Raw genomic sequence first — 23,861 nt, 5'->3', positions numbered from 1 at the left:
TGATGGTGAAAAGGGTGCCGTGTAGCCTCCCTGCTGGGACCAAGTCCTCCCTGCCCATGCTCGGTGTCCCACCCCTGGCAAGCCCTCCTCCCTAGGCAAGCAGAAGGAAGCCTGGAGGAAGGGCCCTGAGCAGCAGCAGAGGTGGGGCCTGACCTCCTTGCCTCTTGCCCCTCGCACCTCTGGCCCAGTGACTCCAGTATTTGAAAACAATCCATCGGTCTGTCTCCTGAAAGAATGTGACGTGGCTAAACCCTACAATTGCTTTCTATTACCAACAGAATCAATTCAAAATTCCTCAGCCTGGCCTTCAAAATCTTTCCCAATCTGGCTCCGCCCTGGCTTTCCAATCTATTTCTCTCCGCACCCCTCTTGCCCTCAGGGTCTAGCACAGAGCGGAAAGCTCGTCTCCTTGCTTACTGAATTCACACTGAGTCCTCCCCTAGACCCTGAGCTCTACATGGGCAGATATCACACCCATTTCTCTCACTAATGTATTTCCAGCACCTAGCAACGGTGCCTGGCAGAATGTTAGCGCTTAAAAACTATTTGCTGAATAACAAATGAAGGTTATTATTAATAATGATAAGGATAACATCTTTGGGAATGAAGTGTACACTAATATACATTCACTGTGTACCAGGCACTGTGCTAAGCACTTTACATGAATTAATTTATTTCTCACAACTTCTTAGCAAGATTATTATCCCTATTGCACAGGTGTGGAAACCGAGACTCAGAGAGGTTAAGTAACTGACCCAAGGGCACACAGCTGTTAGGCAGCAGAACCAGGATTTAACCCGGGGAACCTGGCTTCAGAACCCATGCAGCTAACCACTGGGTGGAACAGCTCATACCCAGAACAGATGGTAGAATCTAGGAGAGGCTAGCCCGATAGAAGAGCTACACATAATAGTAGTAAAAGAAGTAACTAGAACTTATTTCATATTCACTGACAGCCACTGTAACAAATGCATCTGCTCATTTAAATCCTAGCTACAAATCTGTTAAATAGGGATGTTCTCTATGAGACAAGAGTGGCTGAGCAATTTGCCTAAGGTCAAGTGCTTAATAACACCAGGGCCAGACTCTGGGTGCAGGCCTGGGACTCCAATGTCTTTAGACTGAACAATATGACCTCTTCTGGAAATTTCTTTATTCATAGTTATCTGTGTTTGTTAACTATTTGGGCCTCATCTTTTCCCATCTATGTTCTGGACACCTGAGCAAATGTATGCGTAGACAATGGACAGAAACAGCGTATAGCAGCGATTCTGAACATGCTTAGCCTCTCCCCTGTGTTTGATGAGCAGTGCGTCTATGTTACAAACGATCCACAATTTTAAGTTAAGTGGCTATGGTTTCAGTATTTATATGCACTGGGAGGTTTTGGGTGTAGAGTTTCCAAATTCTCTGTATCTATTTATCTACTTATTTAGTTTCTGAATCGAGTATGTGAGTGTGTAATGGTACCGCACACCAAAGTGTTTCTATGTTTCTAGCAACTACTACCCTGATTAGTGTATCTTTATATTCATGTTGGCTCTGATGCATTGATCCACAATTTATAATACTAGATATATTTGTCAAAACCTACTTCATGAATTTCTGCCCCAGTTATGCCTATTTCTGTCAAATATGTAAGCCACAGTCACATTCTGCACCCGTCCCTTTCTAGAGCATCTGGGATTCTCACATCACAACTGTGTTTTTATATCAGTCCATGCGTCTGTATTGATGTGCATAGATGTGCACTTGTACACCTGTGTATCTTTTTGTCTATGGCTAGGACGTGGTGGGGGGGATGTGGAAATGAGAGAATTATTAAATGCCAAGTAGATGTGCAATAAATTCCATTGATTTTATAAACTTCAACTTGTCTTCAGTCTCCTTCCATTCTTTATCCTGGGGGCATTGCAACAAAAACCTATTTTAAATACCTTTACTTCCCCCCTCCCCCTTCCCAAAAAAGTGTCAATATTTTATTTGGATTTTTAACTTCGCTCCATAACAGTTGTTTGACCTCCTGACTCGTGCGAGTCACATAAATTCTGGGACTTTATTCAGGAGCCATGTTCCTGCTATTGAATAAGCAATTTGGGAGGGTGAATTAATGACTTGTGCTGTTGCTGGAAAGTCCCTGAAGAAATATTAAAATTGCTTGCAGACTGAATCGATACTCAGTGAACACCCAGCAAGACGGCCTCAGCTCTGGAATGGCCACCGAAGGCAGGGCTTGGTGGAGGAAGGGGAATTCCTGCACCCAGCTCAGTGAGCCCCCGCTCCCGGCACCCCCCCCCCCACCTCTCCCTCCATCCCTGGAGCTCTGTCATTTTCAGTAACAGCAAAGTCTTATTAAACCCCAGCCAGGATAGAGCTGATTTGTCCTGTCTCAGGAAGCAGGCTCAGGGGACAGTTTATTCTCTTACTAGCAACCAGAGCCCAGAGGCCTTATTGAAGGTGATGGTCTGGACACATCCACCTGCTGGAGAGACGGGATGGCGCTGCTGCTTTCTGGCAGGCTGCGCTGTGCCTGGGGATTGGCTGGGCACTGAGCTCGGGGAGGCCGTGGCCGTGACCATTTTCTGCTGGGCGTGCAGAGGGGCTGGGGGCTCTACGGCCCGGCGCCGGCTCCAGCTCTGCGCATGCGTGACCAGCCTTTGCTGTTGCTCTGGCAGCCACACGATTTCAGCCTTTGTGTATGGGTGTGCCTGTGGGATGGAGAGTTTGAATTGTGTTGGGTGTACGCTGTAGTGCATTGTGCCCCGATGCATTCCTGCAGCTGGCTTAGGGTTTGTTACTTGGTGTTTTGTGATATTGTATTGAGGTGACGGCACTTTGTGTAACACTGAGCTGGAGGAATGTGGGTATTGTTTAGCAGCAATGTCTAGGTTTCTGCTTTGAATTATTGTGTTCGTTGATCATATCAGCATCTTTTTTTTTTTTTTGTAATGTATGTCTCAGAGATTAGGTTAATGGGTGTCTCCTTGGTGATGTGGGTTGAGTAATGATGTTGGATCAGGGTGGTGGTGTAGGATTCGGTAATTGCTTTCTCAGTGTGGTTGTGGGAGGTGGGTGAGAGGGCCCATCCTTTAGCTTTTTTACCTTGCTCCAGCTTAGTCGTTTGCCCTGCTTCTTTCCAGAAGGAAGATTCTAGAGATGGGGGGGATCTCTTCTCGAGGACCAAATGCACAGTTCTGTCCTGTTGGAAGCCAGCTGTCCCTGATCCATGAACACTTCTGACACAGGTCCTGGTACCACCTTGCCTACATCTGCCTGAAGGGTCAAAGCCCGAAGCTGGACTCAGTGCCTACTGAAAGTCTGGGTCCCTGATTCGACAAGAGGAGGATGGATAGGAGTAAACTTCCCGATTCCAATGAACGTGAACCCAAGTCCAGCATGAACTCTAGCTCCCCAGTCCACTAGTCTCCGTGACTCTGGCCATCAGCACCTTCTTCCTTCCCAGCATCCCCTGCACTCACAGGGCCACACCCACAGCACAGGAGAATAAGGCCACACCTCATAGATGTGACTTCCTACCAGGATGTGGAATCTCTGTTCTGAACTTGTTAAGAGAAGGGCATGAGGCTGTAAGATATACAGAGCCCCACAAGAGACTATAGATACCTGCCCTTTCTCTGATGGAAAAGTAATAGGAAGCAGGGAGTGCTGGAGGAGCACATGGGTTTTAGAACCAGTATTGCCTGGGTTTAAATCCTAGTTCTGCTGCTTAGCCTGTGACCTGAGTAAGTTATTTAACGTCACTGTATTCCAGTTACCTCACCTACAAACAATCCTATAAAGCCCTATGGGGTTGTTTACGAGGCTTAAATCAATTAATACATGCGACATGCTTATAATGATTTCTTCTATAGAAAGCACTTGTTAGCTACTATTATTATGAATATAAGGGCTTACCAAGTAAAGGAGCCATAAGATTTGCCTATGCATGTGTACAAGCACATCCACATGTGTGCTAATATACATAAAACCCTAAGATGAGTAAAGGTATGTGTGTGGTTTAAGCAGAGAAGTGCAAAAACTGCAGTCAGGTAGCATGGAGAGAGGGCTACTTCCCTCCTTGGTCCTCTGGTCCGTTTGGACAGGGGCAGGAGCTGGGACATGATAGATTTCACCACTGCCCATCTCCAGACCAAGGTTGCATCTGGCCCTGTGAGGACAAATAGGCAGAAAGGAAAATGGTTGTCCCTTAAACATTGTACAGTTATGACAAAAAAATCCCAGGATAATTGAGTTCTCAGGATCCAAATTTAACTCATTTAAAAGATTTCCTTTCTAATTTAAAAAAGAAGAACGTTGGTCAGGCAATAGGTATAAATAAGGGACAATGAAATCAAGGGGTCAAGTTGGGAAATAAGGAAGGGGTAAGAAGGAATCAGATCAGTGAATATGAAGGCATTTGGGTGTGGATCTTACGAAAGTCCATTGAGCTGAACTTGGCTACCTACCCAGGCCAAAGGGGCAGGGAGAGCTATAGACAAGAATGGGATTGGGTGCTGGGCTCAGTCCATGGACCTTCCCATAAAGATGGGGAGCCAGAGCACATCATCGTGAGTTTGGAAAACTTTGGTTTTCATCTTTGCTCCTGTTATGCACAGAGTAAGTAGAATTTGTGCTTGTCCAGTTACTGTGAGCTATTGCACTTAATACATTAAGCTCCAAGTAAAATTTTTCTCCTGAATTTGCTCCTTAAAATTTCGCTCTTAATAGCGAAAATAACTGCAATGATTATCAACCTCCCATGCTTCCCTGAAACATACAGAGATGTGGGCCAAGAGTAGCAGGTTGGTTTGTACTTGTCAAATATTGGCTTACTTCCCCTCTCCTCTCTCTTTATCCTTTGTCTTACCTTTACTTTTTCTCCTCTCTTCCCTTCCTCTTTCTGTTTACCTTCCTTCTCTTCCCTCTATGGCATTTAAGAATCAGAGGAACCCTTCAAACCCTTAAAATAAGGATTTTTTTTCATGACTGTTTCACTTTATCTTTTAAAAAAAATGACAAAATGCAAAGCACCACAACCCATGAAAATGTCATGAAGCCCAGAAAATGCCAACCTTCAACTCCTCAACCACTATTAGGCTAGTAGGAGTGTGCAGGCATAGGAAGTTTATATACACACACGTACGCACACACACAGACAACCATAGAGGCTGGGATCTCAACCAACGAGGACAAAGGGGGCAATTACCTGACTAATTCTGTTCAGTGGTCAGATAACTGACTCATCGTGGGCTTTTTTTCCCTGCACATACATAGAACAGGCCCTTTCCTAAATCCAGCTGGGATCGTAGTGGACCGTAATTCTCACTGGCATTCATGATACACATTTCTGTTCACAGAATATCCTTCCAGCTCAAGCTTATTTATTTAAAAGAGGTCACTGTTTGTGCACACACAAGCCAGAAGTCACACACGTTGATGTAGACACAGAGCAAGACCATTTGGTGACTATGACCGCCATAATAACAACTCACATGTATCGAACACTTGCTAGGTGCTGGGTGCAATGCCGAGGTGTGCGGATTAACTCAGGTAACCCTCCCAAGAACCTACGAGAGAGCTGTATGATGGGCCCCATGTTAGATGCGTGAAGAAACCGGGGTCCAGAGAGGAGAGGAGATTTACCTAAAATCACATAGCCAGTCAGTAGGGAAGTGGACTTGAACTCCAGCCATCGCTCCCAGAGCCCACTTTCTTATATTGTCTGGGTTACATAGGTTTGTGTGAACAGCCTGGCAAATAGCAGGTGCTCAGCAAAGGTTTTCTGAATGGACAGATGAAAGTATAAATGAATGAAAGATCATGCCTCCTAAGAACCAAACACTCTCCTTTAAGATGGCCCTGTGGATTCCATTAGGGAAGCCAGGCCTACCGGACAGCTTACCCTCATCTAAACGAAGTGATCTGCCCTCCCAACCAGCTTTCCAGGGAGAGCGCCCACCAGCTATGCTTGTTCAAATACCAAATTCTCTAAACACCAGCTCTCCACCTGCCTCTCAAGACCAGACCCGTCTCCTTGTAAGCCAGAAACCAGACCCAAATGCATCAAAGACGCTTTCTAACCACGACACTATGTCACCTAGACTATTTTCCTCTGCAAACAGGTGTTTCCCCATGAAATGCAACACCAGTGAAATGAAAATGAGTGTTGATGCCTGGATAAGAACGAAGAAATCTGATCAATTATGCAGATGTTTCTAAATTGCCAGATATTTGGCTTCTTATTGACAACCCTCACAGAGGACTGCCTACAGGTTGGGTTTTCGTCCAGATGTTTGGGACTTGTCACATTTACCTGTTTTTCATCAAGTGCGTATGCATTTCTAAGAGACACAAGTGAACGCTGAAAAGGAGGAGAATGACTCAGAATAAAAGAGACTAAAGCAAGCTCTCTACCAAAACTAGTCAAGCAGACTCTATCTGGGAATGGGTTGCAGCCTTGGACATCCGTTAGAACGTGGGTTTGGCTCACAAAGATTCATGGGTTCGAAGACCTTTAAAGACCTCCTAAGGCTGTTTCCTCGGCTGCCTGCAAAGCCGGCCCCATCAGATCCCTGCACCGTGGAGCTGAGGGGTCAGTCTCACTGGTCTGACAGGGAGGGCCTAGGTTACGGCCAAATCCATTCCCTTCATGCTGACACGGCCTCATCCACTTTGTGGACGCCTGCACGCCCGGGCACAGAGTATCTCCACGTGCGATCCGACCAAGCTGTAGATCTTGCAACGCTTGGCGTAAATCTGGTTTGTGACTTTGTACATGTACCCCCGTGTGTGATTTAGTGCTCTGCTTTTTATCATGGCTCTGCTTCCATTTTCTTTCCCTCTCTCCTTTTTAATGCGGTTTACAGCTTTCTTATCCATATAGTAGCGCGGTGATCCCTCAGTGTCTCCACTGATCTACCCACATGATTTTTCTGACCCGTGTTTTCTCTCCACTCGACTTAATTTATGTGTTGGTAAATAGGAACTTTAGATCGTTCTATTCAACAGTGTTTGGGGTTACTGCTTTTTATCAAAGGCATCACGGTGTTGAAGGACTCTGTGCAGGGGACATTTGTTTACTCCCGTGAGTGACCAGCTGTCCCCACACATGAGAAGGCCACGTGTGTGCGGGTGTGCCTGCGTGGTGCCCCCAGAGTGTGCCTCTCGGCTCCGCTGCCCTGCGTCAATGCTGCTGGGCACTGGTAGGAAGAGCTTGGTGAAACCAAGCTGGGGAAACCAGCAGCCGCCCCTCAAACGGCTGGAGATAAATCCAGGGCCCTCCCTGCAGGTGACCGCTTTGTTCTTTTAGGAGGAGGTCCACCTATGCCTCGCAGGGCTGATTCCTCCAAATTTCCCCTACCATGCACACCCTTTATCCCCGAGCTGCAGTGGAAGCTGCACAAGCCAGATCTGGGAGATCTCTTCTCTTAGAGCCGTGAGTTGGCAGTGGGCAAAGGAAGGGGGGCAGGGCAACGCCTTCTTAGGTTTCAGGGTCATCTACTGTCTTTTTTCCTCCTCTTGTCAATTTTTGCCACATCCTCTCCTCATCTCTAACACTATTTGACCTTGAACTCTATCCTCTCCCTTCTCACCACAATGTGTCCCATGGAGGGTGGGGGTGGGGTTGGCACATCCAAAGAAGCAGTTACCTGGCCTGAGAGACCTGGAGGCCAGTAGCCAGAGGGGCCAGCCCATCCCTCCACTCCTGGAAATAAATCCCATTGTATTTGCATTTTAATTTTCCACATAAACAAAGGCCCAGAGTACTCGCTTGGGCAGCATCACTGGACGAATTTAATTAGAAATGAAAAGTTTATAGGGCCCTCTTTAATGCGATTAATGCTCAGTTAACATTTATCACATTCGTATGCTGGAATCGCCTTTTCTAAGCAGCCACTGGCCATGAAATGAATTTCTCTCAACTTTTTTTGTACCCACCCTGGGAGGTCATCTCCTAAGGAGTCTCTGGGCGGCCTCCCTGGGGCCAGGAACTACCTGATCCTCAGGGCCAGGTTAAGGGGAGGTAAGGGAGGGGAAGAGGCCAATGTGTACTTGCTGAGGCTGGAGGACAGGGCGTGTGAGAGTGAGGGGGGCCACTATTTCTAGGGGGTAACTGGATCGAACCAGGGCTGTACCCTCTGCAAAGAGCTGAGTGCTCAGCCCAGCAGACTGGCCAAAAGGTTTCAGAGCCTCTTCCCTAATTTAAAAAAAAAAAAAAAAAAGACCTCCCTTCCCAACACACATACTTAGTCCACTTCTGTGGCCCAAAGAACAGGTTTGAGCTAGAGCTGGCCCATGTCAGTTACCTCTGGCTCTCAGTTCCCTCTTCCTGTCTTAGACCATCTCTCTCCTACCCCTTCTCTCTCTCTCTCTCTCTCTCTCTCTCTCTCTTTCTCGTCAGGGGCTCCATTAGACTGTCCCTCCACCCAGACCCATGGTGATTGGGAAGGGAACCCGAGTCTTGACCCCAAGGAATACCTCATTTCCTCTGGCTCTCCCAGAGGCCAGACAGTCCCAGACTGTGGAAAGGCTGCCTGCCCTGGTGTGAGCTCCCTAGAGAAGCCGAGTGGAGTAGGGGAACATGAAACCTCTGTTGGTCCCCAGAGGAAGGACAGACTTCCTTATCTTATCAAATTCTCTTAGCTCTTTAGTTAGAGGCTACAGAGATTGGCCCCCTAACCCAAACCAGCTACCCTGAGGAGGAGCAGAGAGGAAGGAAAAAGGTAAGTGATGGGGGGAGGGAGGGGAGGTGTCCTCTCTGCAGATGATAAAAGGGGATAATCAGCTTGACCTGTATCCCCACCTACACGCACACTCCCTTTGAGGACCTTGACAGACACAAACCATGCGCTGCTACCAGGACTCCTGGTAGGCGTGTCACACACCCACGGCCTGGCCATTATGGGCTACTCTACACCCTCACCTCTAGCAGAGAAAATGCACACGTGTGTGCACATAGACTAAGTGTGTCGGGACCCTTTGCACCTGACCGGACCCCCACTCGTCAACCCATCGGGTGATCTATCGTCCATTCAACCCATGCTTGCCAGAGAACATTTGCTAACGTCCCAAATAGGTCACCCATGCGATGGCAGAGACTCTCATTCTGAGACCAAACAATCCCTTCAGCCAGAAACTCTGTAAACAGCAAACCACTAGCCCTCTGTTTGGTAAGACTGATTCCTTTTAAGCGCTCCCTGGAATACCAGGACCAATTAGACAGCTTCCCAGGACACAAACGCTGGATTCAGCTAGATAGATAGCACATGCCCTTTCCAAAGTTCACAGGCTCTTTCCAAAACAGAGCCACACGGAGGCCCTCAACGCAGGGTCACCGACTTCTCTCCGTCTGACACACAGCCAGGAACCATCTCGTCCTCTCAAATTAGGATGGAAAGTCACGGGAGGTAGAAGCAGTGTCTCCTGGGCTCCTGGGTGGCTCAGTGGGTTAAAGCCTCTGCCTTCGGCTCAGGTCATGATTCCAGGGTCCTGGGATCGAGTCTCACATCGGGCTCTCTGTTCAGCGGGGAGCCTGCTTCCTCCTCTCTCTCTCTCTCTGCCTGCCTCTCTGCCTACTTGTGATCTGTCAAATAAATAAAATCTTTAAAAAAAAATAAAGAAGAAGCAGTGTCTCCTCCCTGACCATCTCTGTGGCCTGTCAAGCAAGATACGCCTGCCTACTGGTTTCCTGCAGCTTCCTCCACCAGTCCAGCAAAGACTCTGTGGCCAAGAGGGAGCATCAGGGCAGGGGAAGGCCACCTCAGGGGCTCCAACCCTGCGGCCACTGCCATTCTCCCTCCCTGCCCTCCTTCCTTCTCTCCCCAATCTCTGAGCCCTTCCTCTCTGATTTCTTGACCTCACTGTGCCTACCGGGTAGGAACAGTTCCCCTCGTAGCCTGCTGCCCTGTCTTACGGCCTTTCTGCTCCCCCTGCCAGGCAGTACCTATAGCGTCCCTCTCTGGCTTCCTCCATCCCCAAATAGCTGCAGGGAGAGCTCACTGCAGAGCAGTTCGGGCAGGGCTAAAGGCAGGCAAAGGAGGAAGTCCAGGGCAGAGTGGCTGGAGGCTCCCGGGCAGAGGGCCTCGAATCTGGAACACCTAGGAAGTGAGGACCTCCCTCCCTCCCTCTTGGCCTCTCTCCGACTGTCCCCTCTGCTGGGGACCAGGCTACAGCGACTACATTGCAGTGACCCGACAGCCACACCAGTCTGCCTCGTGGTGCTGCTGGCCACGAGCCCCAGCTCCTGCGACTTGACCTCCCACACCACTTCCTATGTCCTACCCCCTTTGTCCTGCCTGGTTGGCCTCCCTTTTCTCTTTTACCACCTCTGAGTTCCCTGAAGTCCCTCTCAGCCTGGTCTACCAGCTGCCCGGAGCTCAGGCTCCCTCTGACCACCTCCAAGCACCACGAGAGGCCCTTGGTGGAGACACACGGGATCCAACCCCCTTTTAAAGCTTCCAGAGCTCCCTGCTTTGTACTCTGGCCATGCACTCCATTCTCATCCAGCCAAGCCAGCTCCCAGGCCTCTCCCTTTCACCCCTCAGCCTCCCCACCTCCTTTCTCACTCTTCAGCCCTCCTTCTGAATTCCGTCCTCCCCTCCTACTCGTGCCTCACCCTCCCTTGCCCTCACAGTAGAGAGTGGACTCTCCCCTCTCCACTTACCTTCCTCAGGGGCTCCTGGACTAAGGGGCTCTGGAAACATCCCCCACACCCCCGCTCCTGCACAGTTAGAGCTCTGGTCTGAAGCAGGGAGGAGAAGCCAAGTCTGGTGACACAGCCCTGGGGCTACAGACCAGGGTCCCAGGACTGAATCAGGCCTAAAGCCATGTTTTCAACCAGTGAGGAGTTTTCAAAACCCAAATCTTCTGCCTCGAGGCTGGGCCCACATACTCCAGCCCTATGGTCCAGCTCTCACCAACTCCCTCCCAGCTCCCGCAGCCCCACTTTCCTCCCTCCACGTCCCTACAATCAACCTGACCCCTCTAGAATGCCAACTCTCGGTTTCTCACACTCTCACATGAAACACACAAAATAGCTTCTTATATTATCTCTCAACACCCAAAAGAAAGAGTCCGTTGTTTTTTGTTTGTTTGTTTGTTTTGTGGTTTTTGTGGTTGCTGAAAACGACCTACAAGAGGAGCCTGGCTCCATGGCCTCTCCCGTCTCCTCTTCCCTTCTATATATCTTCTTCTCCTACCTGCGGGGGATGGCATGGATCCCTGCTCCTTCTCCTCCAGTCCCCTGTCACTCTCCTCTTCTTTCCCACTTCTGACAGCTCCCGGAACCCAAGGTATCTGCCTGTGCCTTCATGTCCTGCCTGGTCTCCAAGGCCTCTCCAGTCCCCAGTTACGTGTTTCTTACACAGAGCCTCTTCCTTATTTCCTCAGCTCCTGGGTTCCTGGGGGAGGACATGGCAGCTGGGCCCAGGGCCTGGCCCTTGGGAGAGCTCTGCCAATGACTGTGTTCCTGTGCTGCTGTCATGCCTCCTGCCGGGAGGAACCTATATCCCTTGGTGGGTCTTGGCATTAGAACGTACAGGAAAGAGACCCACTGTGAAGAGCATCTTTTTAGTTGTGTATACAGTTGGTCCCTAACTAGTCTTGCCGACTGGGCTGGGACAAAGTGAGTGTCTAAGGGAAGACAGACAGCTGACCTCACACCTCTCCAGTACGAAGGTGACATCCCTGTAGCCAGGGCCCTCTTTTGGGGGGCTGAATGGACCGTGGAGTATTACAGCTTAAACAAAGATTGAAGGAAAATTTGACTTCAGTTTTCCCAAATTATGAAACAAAGAATCTTTAGCTGAGCCCTACTATCACCCACTGGCCCAAAGACTGCCTCACTGATTGACCTGATGGGCAAGGACAAGGTGTCCAGCCTTTGTCTGTGACTGCAGGACACATCCTTTAGAACTTCCTCTCTTTCCTCTTGGCCTCGGAGCCTTTTTGCCAAAGAGCACACACACACACAGTCATACACACTCACAATGTCAATCTCTGTGCCTAGAAACCATTGTGAGCCGTGTTCAGGCTGTACCTTGCCAGCACCCAAACAACAGATTCCACGGGAGGAAAACTTTCAACCCCATGGTTTACTGGTAAATTTCATTTCCCATCTGTTTATTTCACTTGGGATAGGGGCATTGGTTAGTGAGTTACTGTTTCCCATGCCTCAGATCTGTCAGGGACCTCTCTCTCCTTTCTGGACTCACCCACACAGCCAGGTGCACTGCACTGGCCACAGCTGCACCTGTAACTGCTTCCCTTGCAAGAATCTGAACTCTGGACACCTGGCGTGGCGTGTGCCGGGAAACAGCAGGGATTCAGAGAGGTGACCGGCCAGGTTGGAAGCCTTCACTGCACTCTTTTAAAGAACAGGAAATAAAGGGGCGCCTGAAGGGCGCAGTCGGGTAAGCATTAGACGCTTGATTTCAGCTCAGGTCATGATCTCAGAGTCGTGACATCGAACCCCACCCCCTACACTTTGGGCTCTGCAGGCAGTCTGGTTGGGATTCTTTCCTTCTCCCTCTGCCCCTCCCCCTGCACGGTGTCTCTGGCGCGATCTCTCTCTCTCTCTCTCTCAAATAAATAAATAAATAAATATTTTAAAAAGAAAGAACAGGGGCACCTGGGTGGCTCAGTGGGTTAAAGCCTCTGCTTTCGGCTCAGGTCATGATCCCAGGGTCCTGGGATGGAGCCCCACATAGGGCTCTCTGCTCAGCAGGGAGCCTGCTTCTCTCCCTCTCACTCTGCTTACTTGTGATCTCTGTCTGTCAAATAAATAAATAAAATCTTTAAAAATAAATAAATAAATGAATAAGAAAGAACAGAAGTGAAAAAGAAATACATAGACATCATTTCCTCTCACTATGAGACCTCCAACTCCAGGTAGCAACAAGGAGGGACTGAGGACAAACCTGAGAACTAAGAGAGGAAGTCACAGAGCTGGAGATCTAGGAAGCTGGGAGCAGAAAATGGAGCTCTTGGCTTAGGGAGTTCCTTCATCAGTCCTGCGGACAAGCTGGGGAAGGAGGTCTCCTATCCCCTGCAGGTTCCGAACAAGCCCCTCTTCAGAGTGCAGGCTCTTGGTGTGGTTTGTGGGGGGAAGGGTGGCATTCATCTTCTGCACCAGTTACTACCATGGCTCCTCTTTCTCTGGGAGCTTTGATGTTCTGGTCTACAAGCACATTCCATCCCATGTACAACCACACTCTCTTGCAGGCACCAGAATAAGCCCGTTTCCTAACTGTTCCCTCCCACACCAACTTTCAACACTAGATCCAGTCCCTGGATCTCCTCCGCACAGGAACTGGCCCCTTCTACTGATATACACATAGCTCTGCTCCCTCCCCAACCTTCCCTGCTCCGGGTACCCTGTCTCCCTTCTCCAGGGGCTGCTCCTGCCCGGCCCCATCTCCCCTGGCTAATTCCCCCTGTAGCCCCTATATTGAACTGTTGTGTTGTCCATTTCCCTGTGACAAGGGCTCTGGTTACAGAATTATTGATTGGTTTTCATGCAGACAGATGGGCCTTTCCCGAGCTCCCATCGAAATCCCTGGCTCTACGGGCTGATCGTTGCCTCTTGGGGTGGAGGACTGCACCCGGAGATCACCCTCCACGCAACCTTCTTTGCCCAGGCTGTGGACGGTAATAAATGGAGGCAACCTGAACGATAATAAAAGCAATTGAGTAGGTTACCTGTGCAGACACAAGATTTATGCCTCTTCATATTTGATGTGATTGTTTTATTGAGTTCTCAAAATAGTTGGGACACTAGTTAGTTAGGAGGAGTTTCCCTCTCTTGTAACTAAGGGAACAAAAATGGCTTTTCAAGGGGTGCCTGGGTGGCTCAGTCTTTGGGTGTCTGCCTTTGGCTCAGGTCATGATTTCAGGGTCCCTGGATCGAGCCCCACATCGGGCTCCCTGCTCGGTGGGAAGCCTGCTTCTCCCTTTCCCACTCCCTGTGCTTCTGTTCCCTCTCCCACTGCCTCTCAATCTATGTCAAATAAATAAGTAAAATCTTTTTTAAAAAATGGCTTTTCAAGAGGACAGCTCCAGCTCATCTGAAGAAGTAAGATCAACAGTCGTACCCAGTTCCCATGTTAGTCTAGCGATGGGTGATCTCGGCAGCAGGAGAGCCTTCTCTGGGGAAGGATGGGTAAGCAAGCCTCCTCAGACAGAATCTGGTGCATCTGTTTGCTCTTTGTGACCCCCAGTCTGGTAGGCCCCGGGCCACAGAAGGCAAGTTCTCTGTCCTTATTTCTCCTCCCCCTCTGAGGACAGAGCCTCCTTCTTAGCCCACCAACTTGCCTTGGCTCTTTGCCATGAGACCAACAGCCCAACAGCTACAAGGGCATGGAGATGTGACAGGTAAAGCCACCCTTCTGGCCCAGATTCATGCCAAGCCAGGTCTAAGAGTCTAAGAGTCAAATGTGCAATGTTCTAGAACCTGAGTTTCAGAGTAAGACATAAACTCTGACCCTGAACATATCTTCAGCATTCCCAGCTTCTTTGGATTGGCCTTCAAATGAACAGCTGACCCACTACTGTCACCCCACTGCCAGACCTCCGATGAGGCCCTCGAATGACACAGGATGGAATCCTTGCACAACACTGGGGCTGCAGCCTGGAAGCCAGTGTTGTCAGCGCTGGGAAAATGAACATGCTCGCTTAGAGCCAAACAGGCTGAGGGAGAGTGTGGGTAGCAGGTGATCAGTGAGAAACTGACTCTGGAAGAGTCTCCAAAGATCTAGGGGCAGGGAAGGCCCTGATCCCAAGAGTGTAGGGCAGGCTGGAAAAGTTAAGAGAGCCATGGCCTTTCCGTTGGCTCATTCTAAGAGATCACCCTCAGGGGATCCTTGGTAACCCTAGACTCCACCTGGAGTTTGTACTGATTCTTTCAAAGGAACGCTAATCTCTGCCCACAACAACGGCCAAATCAGAAGACGCTGGCATATAAACAGGAAATCCCTTCCAGCTGGTCAGTTGCTCAGTGATATAACTGGGTGACTTTTTCCCCCTTCAGTAGCATGGATCTCGCTCCATCTCTTCCCGCTCTGCCCCCAGGCCATTTCCCCCACCAGGTTTCAGTCTTAAGTCACCTGTTTATAAACCTTGGTCCACTACAGGGACGGCATATAAGCTGAGGGTGGCAACTCCATGCTTAGTGGTCAGTAATCCAACATCGAGCATGAGTCACAGAAATTCCACAGACTAAACATTCCAGTCATCCCTCTGGATTTTTGACAGTGGTCTCTAGGGGCAGGAGTGTGTTTGGGAGGCATCCCTGACCCACTCCGCTGACTCAGAGAGGTATTTCTCTGAGGATTTACCAGTGGAGTACGTGGACGGAATGTCCAAGCCTTTATCACGACAGGATCAGAGAAAACCAAAACCAATTTTAAGGCATGAAAGGCAATTTCGTTAATAACCATAACAGCATATTTCAAGTGCGGCAACAGCATCTGTTTTGGGAGGAGAAGATGAAAAAAAAAAAAAGAAAAAAACTCACAATTTGGCTCAGGTGGGTGAGTGTGTGTCGACTTCATTTCTTGCCAGCCACCGGCACACACACACACACCCTTACAATGGTTAAAAGTACCAAAGACAAGTGGGCATCTCTCCAACAGTAAGGCCCTATACTCAAGAACCACCCCGAGGCACCACACTTCCTACACAGAGGAAAATCTCCAGGCCCCTCCTACAGTGAGTAAGAATTTACAAAGTTCCTGAAATCACCAACGCTGTCAGAAACATCCCGCCTTTATCAGGCTTCAGGGTGAAACTACAAATCTCGGATAAACCTTTCCCCCTTCAGAGCCAAGCACCCACAGGGACGAAGCCGAGGACATGCGGGCCTAGACACATCCCTCCAGCCCCAACTCAGCAGCACAAGGGGAAGCCCTCAGAATTCTTTGCCAAATTGGATCCATGGTGGGATACTGTCCCAGAGCAAAATCAAGAATACCTTGACTGCTCCTTGTCGGCAAAGCAAGCTGGGAAGCCTAGTCACAGACCCAGGACTGGCTGCCCATGCTGCCAGTGGCTTCCCTGTTCCTTTCCTCCCACTCCCTCTCCATCTCCAGCAACACCTGCCCATGGAGGGCCATTTCTACACACCCAAAGGAAGCCTCGGTGCCCCTCAGGTGGTGGGGTTCCACACGATGAGCAGATTCCATAGCTGTCATCATTACCAAGCTGAGGCCGTTCTTTTCCTACTCCCTACCCACCCCTCTACTTTCCCCCAGGGCTGGGGAGTGCACCCCCAGGCTTCTGAGATCAATCCTGGGGTCACCTGTTCCCTGCTTTCTGTGCCTTTTCAGAATGAGCCTTCCCAAACTCCCAAACTCATCTGAGCCAGTGAAGGTGTATGTTGGGGAGAGGAAGGACAGAGTTCTAGACAGTGGTGGGGTGGGAGGCAAGGGATGCTGGCCCCAGAAGTGCCTTGATTGCTCCAACCATCAAGAAAAACAGACCGCCTTAACTGTGCATGTCTTGGGGTCCTCCAAAGCCTTGCAAATCCTACCACTGATGACAAGCATTTCTCTTGAATGTCCCCCAGGACCCCAGCGCCCAGTCCCATCAACATCGTTCCTCATCAGGCAGATCTCTGTTCCAGCTCGCTCCCAGGACCAGCGGACAGCCAAGAGGCTGAGTCTCCAGATGGCTCAGAAAACAAATGCTTTGTCCCCCAGCCCTTTCCTAACCGCCAATCCTGCCCCAGCCCCAGAGCTTCCCCAGCCTCCTCTGGCTTTTAAATGCAAAAGACACATTCCTCTTCCAAACCACCCAGAGTCTTAATCCAGCTCCTTCGAAGGTGTCTGAATGTCAAACCGCTATGCTTTCAGTACCTAGCGAGCCAGGCCCAGGGAGCTGGAGGGTTTTCGGAGGGTGTATAATTAGCTGATCAGTATTATGTTACCCTGTTCATAACTGAATAACCATTTTAATACAGATGGCACACACTGGGATAATTTCTGGGGTCGTCTCGCAGTACGTTACAGCACGAGTGTGGCAGAGGGAATCTTCTTTAGCCAAGGTACATTCTACCAGCTAATTTTACCTGCTGTTTTCAGGATGATTTGGGATAATTCCATATCATTTGCAAAATATTTTAAAAAAAAAACTTGATACGTGATGCCAGTTTCAGAAAAAGGCACCATCTGAATTATTAGTTGTCCTGATAATGAGTCTATGAAGAATACAAAGAATAACAAGGGTATGAAACCCTCAGCCTTCTTCTCACTTGGGAATCTACCCTAAAATGGGGGGGGGGGTTGAAAGGTTGGCCAAGCTGTCTGGAACTTGTACAGGGTCTCTGCTGATGTCAGAGTATAGTTCTGTGATGCTGAAGCCATCCTGGGTCCCTGCATCCCACTGCTCCTTGTGCCTGCTCTAGCCGACACAGGCCCAATTTGCACACCGGCACGGTGTGTACGCACATGGAGTGTCCATGCGTACTGTCCCAGAGAGCAGGCTGGAGTGGCTTGGGGAGTGGGAGGCTACCTTGCACAACTCCAGCCTGTGTCAGCCCATGTGCCTGAGCCTGTCACTGCGCAGACTTTTCCCTAGCCCTACACATCCCAAAGTGGAGCCTGGGGGTCTAGAGCTCTCCCTGCTTGCCTGGTGTCCCACTCCTTGTCCAGCTCCTCTGCTCCCTGCCAATTGCTGGCTGGTGGCTAGCGTTTGCTCTCAGGCCTGGACACTGGTGTTTATAGGCCGGAAATCTGTGCGGAGCTGGCTAGCAAGGCCTGGGCTCCTGGGAGGCAAGCTTTGTGGGAGTTGGCAGGGAGGGTGGGGAAGCCAGGACAGGCGCTGCCCCTGGGGAAGGGAGCATGCCTTTAAAAAGGGAAGTCTGTTTGGAAGCGATGAATAGACACTGGTCATTTTAAAGGCTTCGGCTTAGGCTGTGATTGTCTCTAGATACCGAGGCACGTAATCTTGGAGTCTTAATTACCACAAACACTTGGATTCATTTCCAGGACGCCGGCGGGAGAAGCCTTGCAGGGAATACCCAGCCCCGGGCTGCAGACAGCTCTGTCTGTCTGTCTCTCTGCCTCCCAGGTCTCCTCTCCCTGCCCCAAGGACTTAAGGACTTCGGGGGCTGAGAGCCTGGAGCAAAGGCAGGGGCGGGAGAAAGAAGAGAAACCACAAGCTGGGAGACGCCCTGATGGGCAGGAGCTGGGATGCCCCACCCTGTAGTCGGGGCTGGTTTGCTCACCTGTTGATGGAAGAGACGCTGGGCACGGTGTCATTGTCGCAGATGCCCTCAGCCAGGAGCCGGTCTCGGATCTCCCAAGCGAACATGGTGGGGTTCTGTCGCTTGTATTCAGCAATCTTGTCCACCACTTTGGGCGTCGCCACTTTGGGCTTGGAACCTCCAATCACTCCGGGCTTGATGCTGCCGGTCTCATAGTACCTGCGCCGGGAAGGCCGGCGGCGTCAGCAAGAACAGGCCATGGCAGGGGGCAGGGAGGCTGCAGGCTTCAGGGCGGTGGAACCATGCTTCCACCCGAGGCAGCAGCGTGGAGGGAAAAGACTCAGCGTGGCTGAGCCAGCTTCCTGAGGGTGCGCTTGGCTGGGGTGAGGGATGGACCGCAGGAGGAGGGGGAAGATGAGAGGGACACTCCCTCGAGGAAGACAGTCTTGCGGGGGACTGAGAGCAGAGCACACCAGCGGGAATAGGTGCCCCTGGGAGTTTGAAAGGCCTTTTATTTAGAAAGAACAGGAGGAACAGCAGGATTCCAGGCCTCCAGGCCCTCCAGGGCTGAGGCCCCCACCTCCAGCCCTTTCCTACTGAGCACGGAGCCCTGGTGAGAACCAGGACCCTCCTGTCCCCTCCCCAGGGCTGATTTTTACTTTCCTCTTGGGGACCCATTTACGCTCCCCACCCTGTTCCTCTGAGCCCCCCAGTCTGCATGAACTCTGCTTGGAGAGGACTCCCTCCCTGTCTGAAGTCTAGGATCCAGCAGCCTCTTCTCAAGAACCCTAAAGCTGGGCAGGAGCTGAGTGATCCTTCTCCACCCTTACTCCTGGGCCCGTGGCCACCACCTGAGTACTCTCCAAAAGGAGCAGCTCTCTAGGTTCCCCCCAGTATCCAGATACCCCGTCTCCCACTGGCATCCTGGACTTTGAGCCAAGTCCTTGGTCTGGAGACCCAGGGCCTTGGGCTGAGGAGGCAAGGCTTCTCCCAGGGGTGGCTCTGAGGCCCTCACCTGCCCAGGATTTTGCTGACACAGCCGTGGCTGACCCGCAGCTGCCGGGATATGTCGCAAGGCCGCACCCCCTGGTGGGCCAGCTCCACGATGCGCTGCCTCACCACGTCGGGCAGGGGCCGGCCGTTCACAAACACCCCCCCGAGCTGGTTCACACCCCCGTGCCCTGCTGGGGAGAGACAAGAAAAAAACACAACACCCCACACACAGCAGGGACCGGCCATTAGTCAGGGTCCGCGGCCCAGGACGTGCGAAGGGAGCAGGCAGGGCGGAGGGGCGTGATCTGGGACGCGCGGCAGGACGGTGGTCCCCACTGCCGAGCAATGCAGGGTGACTGGGGATTGAAACCCACGGGCCGTAGAGACGCGGAAACCCAGACGCAGGGCAGAGAGCAGGGAAGAACACGGCTCTAAGACCAGCACCTCTCAAGGGAGAAAGTGAGGGAAGGAATGGAGAAGCAGGGTGAGAAGAGGGCAGAGGGGGAATTAATGCCAGCAGGAAAGAATGTAGGAGAGGAAAAGAAGGGCGGAGCAGAGAGCAGAAGCAGGGCCAAGCGGGATCCCGCCTGAGCCGCAAGCAAGGGGGAGTCGTTGGTGTGTGTTAGGGCTTGGAGGCTGATAACTTGGGGGGTGGGGTCTGGGACCGATTGACTCAATACAAAAGGGCTCTGAGCTGAAAGAGGGGCTAAGTGTCTGACTCCCTCCTTTTGCTCCCTACCTCTTGTATCTATTTTTAATCAGAGTTGGTGTTCCTGCCTCCTTCTCTGTGTTTTTGTTTTTGTTTTATTCTGGCTTTCGATCGGGATTTTTCCTTTCCTTTATGTTTTCTATGTTTAGATATTTCGAGGCCGTATTTCCCACTTGAATCCCTAGCATCTAAAGTTCAAAGAAAGCCAGGTGGAGGACGGAAGGCTGAAGATGCAGGGGTCCGGTGTCCGTGCTCAGAGCCGGGGAGGCAGCCGGTTGCCGCGCGGGGCTCCCATGGCAGCAGCCAGAGAATACAGGCTGCTGGGGCTTGTCTGCCTGCCGCCCTGAGCCAGGCTTGGAACCCACTGCCTCACCTAGGTAGCATGGTACAGGTCGCCTAGACAGGCTGAGGGCTCACGGGACACCCCGTGCTATCAGCCGGAGCTAGCACCCATCCCTCCGACCTCTTAGACCTCGGCAGCCTCCCAGGACACCAGGAAGCAAGGGCATTTGCTCTCCTGGCCAGGAGGAGGGCGCAGGGTCTCCAGCGGGGTCCTCCAACCTCGGAGCCAAAGTGGTCACCAGATATCAGGCCCGAGGACGCTGCGCGGTGCCCCATTCTCCCTGGCCTACAGCAGTCTAGAAATCCTGCACCCAGAGTAATCACCCAGCGCCGCAGTTCCTGAGCAATCCAAGCGCAGAGTTCTAGTGGCAGGCCTGACTTGGCCAGGAACCTACAGCCCGGGTCCTGCTGGCTTTAGGCGACTTTCGGAGAAAGCGGGAACATCTGCGATCGGCTCATTTCTTTCCCGTCCCCTCCTGGGGGTACTGAGAGCAAGGGCCGGTGAAACCCCTGGGGAGAGGCTTCCGATCTGCAGGCTGGGGGAGGCTAGAACCTCTTATTTTTGCCTCTCATTCCCGCTACTCTCCCTACCTCTAGCCCCACTCCTCACCCCTCCCTTCCCTCCAAACCCCGACCATCAATAATTTAGGCCCCGGGAGAACTCGCGTTACCGGTATGAAAAGGCGGCAGCTGCGGGCAGATTAAAGATGAATAATTCAGCCTCCCCCGGGCTCCAGGCCCGGCCCCTCGTCCCCAATCTAACGGAAGGGGATGGGAAGGGGCCCGACAGGAGTCCAGGGCCGCGGGCCGGGAGCCGCCGCTCAGTCGGGCCTGGAATGCGCCACTGCCGCCGGCGCGGACTCGGGCTGCGGCTGCTTGCCGGCCCGCCCGCCCGCCCGCGCCGCGCCGCGCCGCGCTCTCTCCCTTCCTCCGACCACCTTCAGCACGCCTTGCCCCCTTTTGGGTTTCAAAGTGACACCCAGTGGGCGGCTGGGACTCGACAAATCCCCCGCGGAATCGGCCAAAGAGCGAGAGCAGAGGCGGCCGGGCAGAGAGGCCGGCGGGCTGGGCGAAGAAGGCGAGAGGACCCGGTTCCACTCGCTTGGAAAAGGAGACAGGATTTCTGGCTTAGCTGGGGGAGACCAGCGGCGGCCCGAGGCTCCTGACTCGGATTACCTGTACTTGGAAATTATTTTAAAAAATATATTTTACCCCAGGAGTATTTTTTTTTAAAAGCTCACCCCTGTAATGCTAATTATAAGCTTAGAGAAAAACAGAAGTCTTCCTCCTTGGCTCTCTTTTCTGGAGCACCGATCCAAGCCAGGGCTAAAAAAGTTTCCCCATGAAAAGTTACAAATCATCCTCAATTATTAATCTACAGAGGAGGAGAAGTTTTCTATTTAGAATCTATTTATCTAAAAAAAAAAAAAAGACTGCCAAAAAATATCTCTGAATTGTTCTCCAAGCTAAAGACATAGGACATGAATTAGATAAATTCAGATTTCATTAAAATAATTTCCTCTTTTCCTCTTTTTTCATTTTTTCTCCCCTTCTCTTTCCTGGATAACATCCTTTCTGTTTTCTTTCTTTTATTTTCTTCCACCTTTTCAAAATTTCTCTTTCCTTTCTCCCCAGCTTGGGCGCTTGCCTTCCTTTTGTTCTTTCCCCCTCATTTTCCCCCTCTTTGACTACCCTCTGGCCAGGTCACTGGCTGGACCATCTTTACCATGAAGTGGGAGGCCAGCAAAGAGCTTCCAGAACTGCAAGCAGAGCTTGGCTCTGCCCAGGGGCCGCCTGGTAGGCTCCTCTACTCCATCTCTTCCTGACTTCGATTTCTCCTTGGAACCCCTCTTTGTTTTTAGAGCAACTCTCAGGGAGAAGTGGAGAAAGATGACCACCGTGTCCTGCCAGTCTCAGCCTCCCAACTCAAGGAGAAGAGAAGGGGAAGGAGAAGGAGAGGGGAAGGAGGGAGGAAAGAAAAGAAGAGGAACTATTACAAGCCAGCTCACAAGAAACCCTGGCTAGGCTGCCAGGGCCTGGAGATGCTGGGAGCTGAGGGTCAATTGGGGGCACCCCACCCCCACACTCTTTTGCCTGATTGCCCTGACACTGAAGCTGCCAGTGCTAGGAGTCTCCTCATGGACAAGTACACTCAAGTTTGAGAAAGGTAGCAATGAATGAAGGGTGGGGGAGGATGAGAGAGAGAGAGAGAGAAGTACGTAGGTGAGAGGGAGAGAGGGAGAGGGAGAGAACAGAGAAAACAACACAACACAAACCCCTCTAAAACTGCCTGCCAATTAGTCTCCCAGCCCAGGGCAAGAGGGTGACCAGGGAGTGGAATGGCTAGAGCCAGGGCTGGGGGGTGTGGATTGATGACCTGAGAAGGAGCAGGTGGAAGAAAGGAAGGCAGGTGATGGGCACCGGGGAAAGTAGGAAGGCAGGTAGAGGGAGAAGTATTGGTGACATAAGGCAGAAGAGGGAAACTGGAGGTTTTAGAAACGCTGGAAAATGAGGGGAAGAGGAAGAACGAAAGGGGGGGGCCTGGAGAAGCCAGCGCAGTCTCCAAGATGGGACCTGAGTGCAGGGGGCCAGGGCCGCGCCGGGACAGGACAGGAGAGGGTTAGGACGGGGGAGCCCCGAGCTGGGACAGGAGCCGGGCGCCGGTACTCACGGTGCATCGCGGAGAAGGGGTCTGCTTTGCAGTGCATATCCATGGGGAGGCAGAGGAGCGGGAGCAGCGCGGCCGCCGCCGCCGTGTCGCCTCTCAAACTCAACTTCAGGACTTGAGGAGAAAAGGGAGGGACGTTTGGGAGGGGGGCGAGGTGAGCGGGCGCCCAGCTGCGGCGGGGCGGGCGGGGGACGCCGCGGGGAGCTCGCCGCGGGGACGCTTCCTGGGCGGATCGGAGCTTGCAACCGCAGCGACCGCAACTTCCCACCGTCGGGGCGCGGGGCTGGGCGGTCAGCAGAGCGGACCCGGGGCGGCGGGCCGGGCCGGGGGGATCTGGGGGCGCATGGTGCGCGCGGCAGCTGAGGCCACGGCTGAGGCTGGGCGGGGGGAGGTGGCACGCTCACTCCCCAGGAACCCGGTCATCCGAGAGGCGGCGTTCGGAGAGGGCGAGGAGCTGGGGCGGCCCGAGGGCGCCGGGCGGGGAGCCGGGCCGCTCCAAGTGCCGGTGAGTTGGCGAAGTTGGCAGAGAAGTAGCAATCCTCGGGATGTCCGAGCGGGCGACTCCGGGAGGGGAGAGCGCGAGCCGGGCCCCCGCCCCCGGAAAAGGCAGGCGCACGCCGCGGCGGCCGAAGGGCCGGGAGGGAGGGAGGGAGCCGAGCAGCGCCGGCAGCACCGGGCTGGCCCCAGGTGGGTTGCGGCTGCAAGAAGACTCGGCCGGAGACTGGAGCCTCCGCTCCCGGTGTGTGTCTCTCTAAAAGCTGCAAAGCCCCCTCCAGACCCCCTCCCCCTCCCCGCGCTGGGAGATGGATGACTTGTCAGACAAAGGCAATAGATTCCACCACTCTGTGATTCGCCAGCGCCGGAGCCCCGAGCTTCGGCGAGGAGGGCCCCGCGCCTGTCACTCCGGTGCCGGCGAGGGGAGGGTAGGGGAGGGGGAAACGGGAGGGAGG

At 52.2% G+C, this 23,861-nt stretch overlaps 1 protein-coding gene across 1 annotated transcript in view; it reads right to left on the bottom strand.

Moving 5' to 3' along the window:
- Positions 1-23,294, bottom strand: part of PAX2 (paired box 2) — a 78,603-nt gene extending 55,309 nt beyond the window's left edge. Inside the window, 3 exon segments of the mRNA XM_044240319.1 lie at positions 18,221-18,418; positions 19,215-19,383; positions 22,915-23,294. Of these exon segments, the coding sequence (XP_044096254.1) occupies positions 18,221-18,418; positions 19,215-19,383; positions 22,915-22,957 (410 nt within the window). The 5' untranslated portion in view covers positions 22,958-23,294.
- Between the last annotated feature and the right edge of the window lie 567 nt (positions 23,295-23,861).

Source organism: Neovison vison, chromosome 2, assembly GCF_020171115.1.
Source record: "Neovison vison isolate M4711 chromosome 2, ASM_NN_V1, whole genome shotgun sequence".
Taxonomy (NCBI): domain Eukaryota; kingdom Metazoa; phylum Chordata; class Mammalia; order Carnivora; family Mustelidae; genus Neogale; species Neogale vison.
The sequence above is the reverse complement of the archived record's forward strand: the minus strand, read 5'-3'. Positions and strand labels throughout refer to the sequence as shown.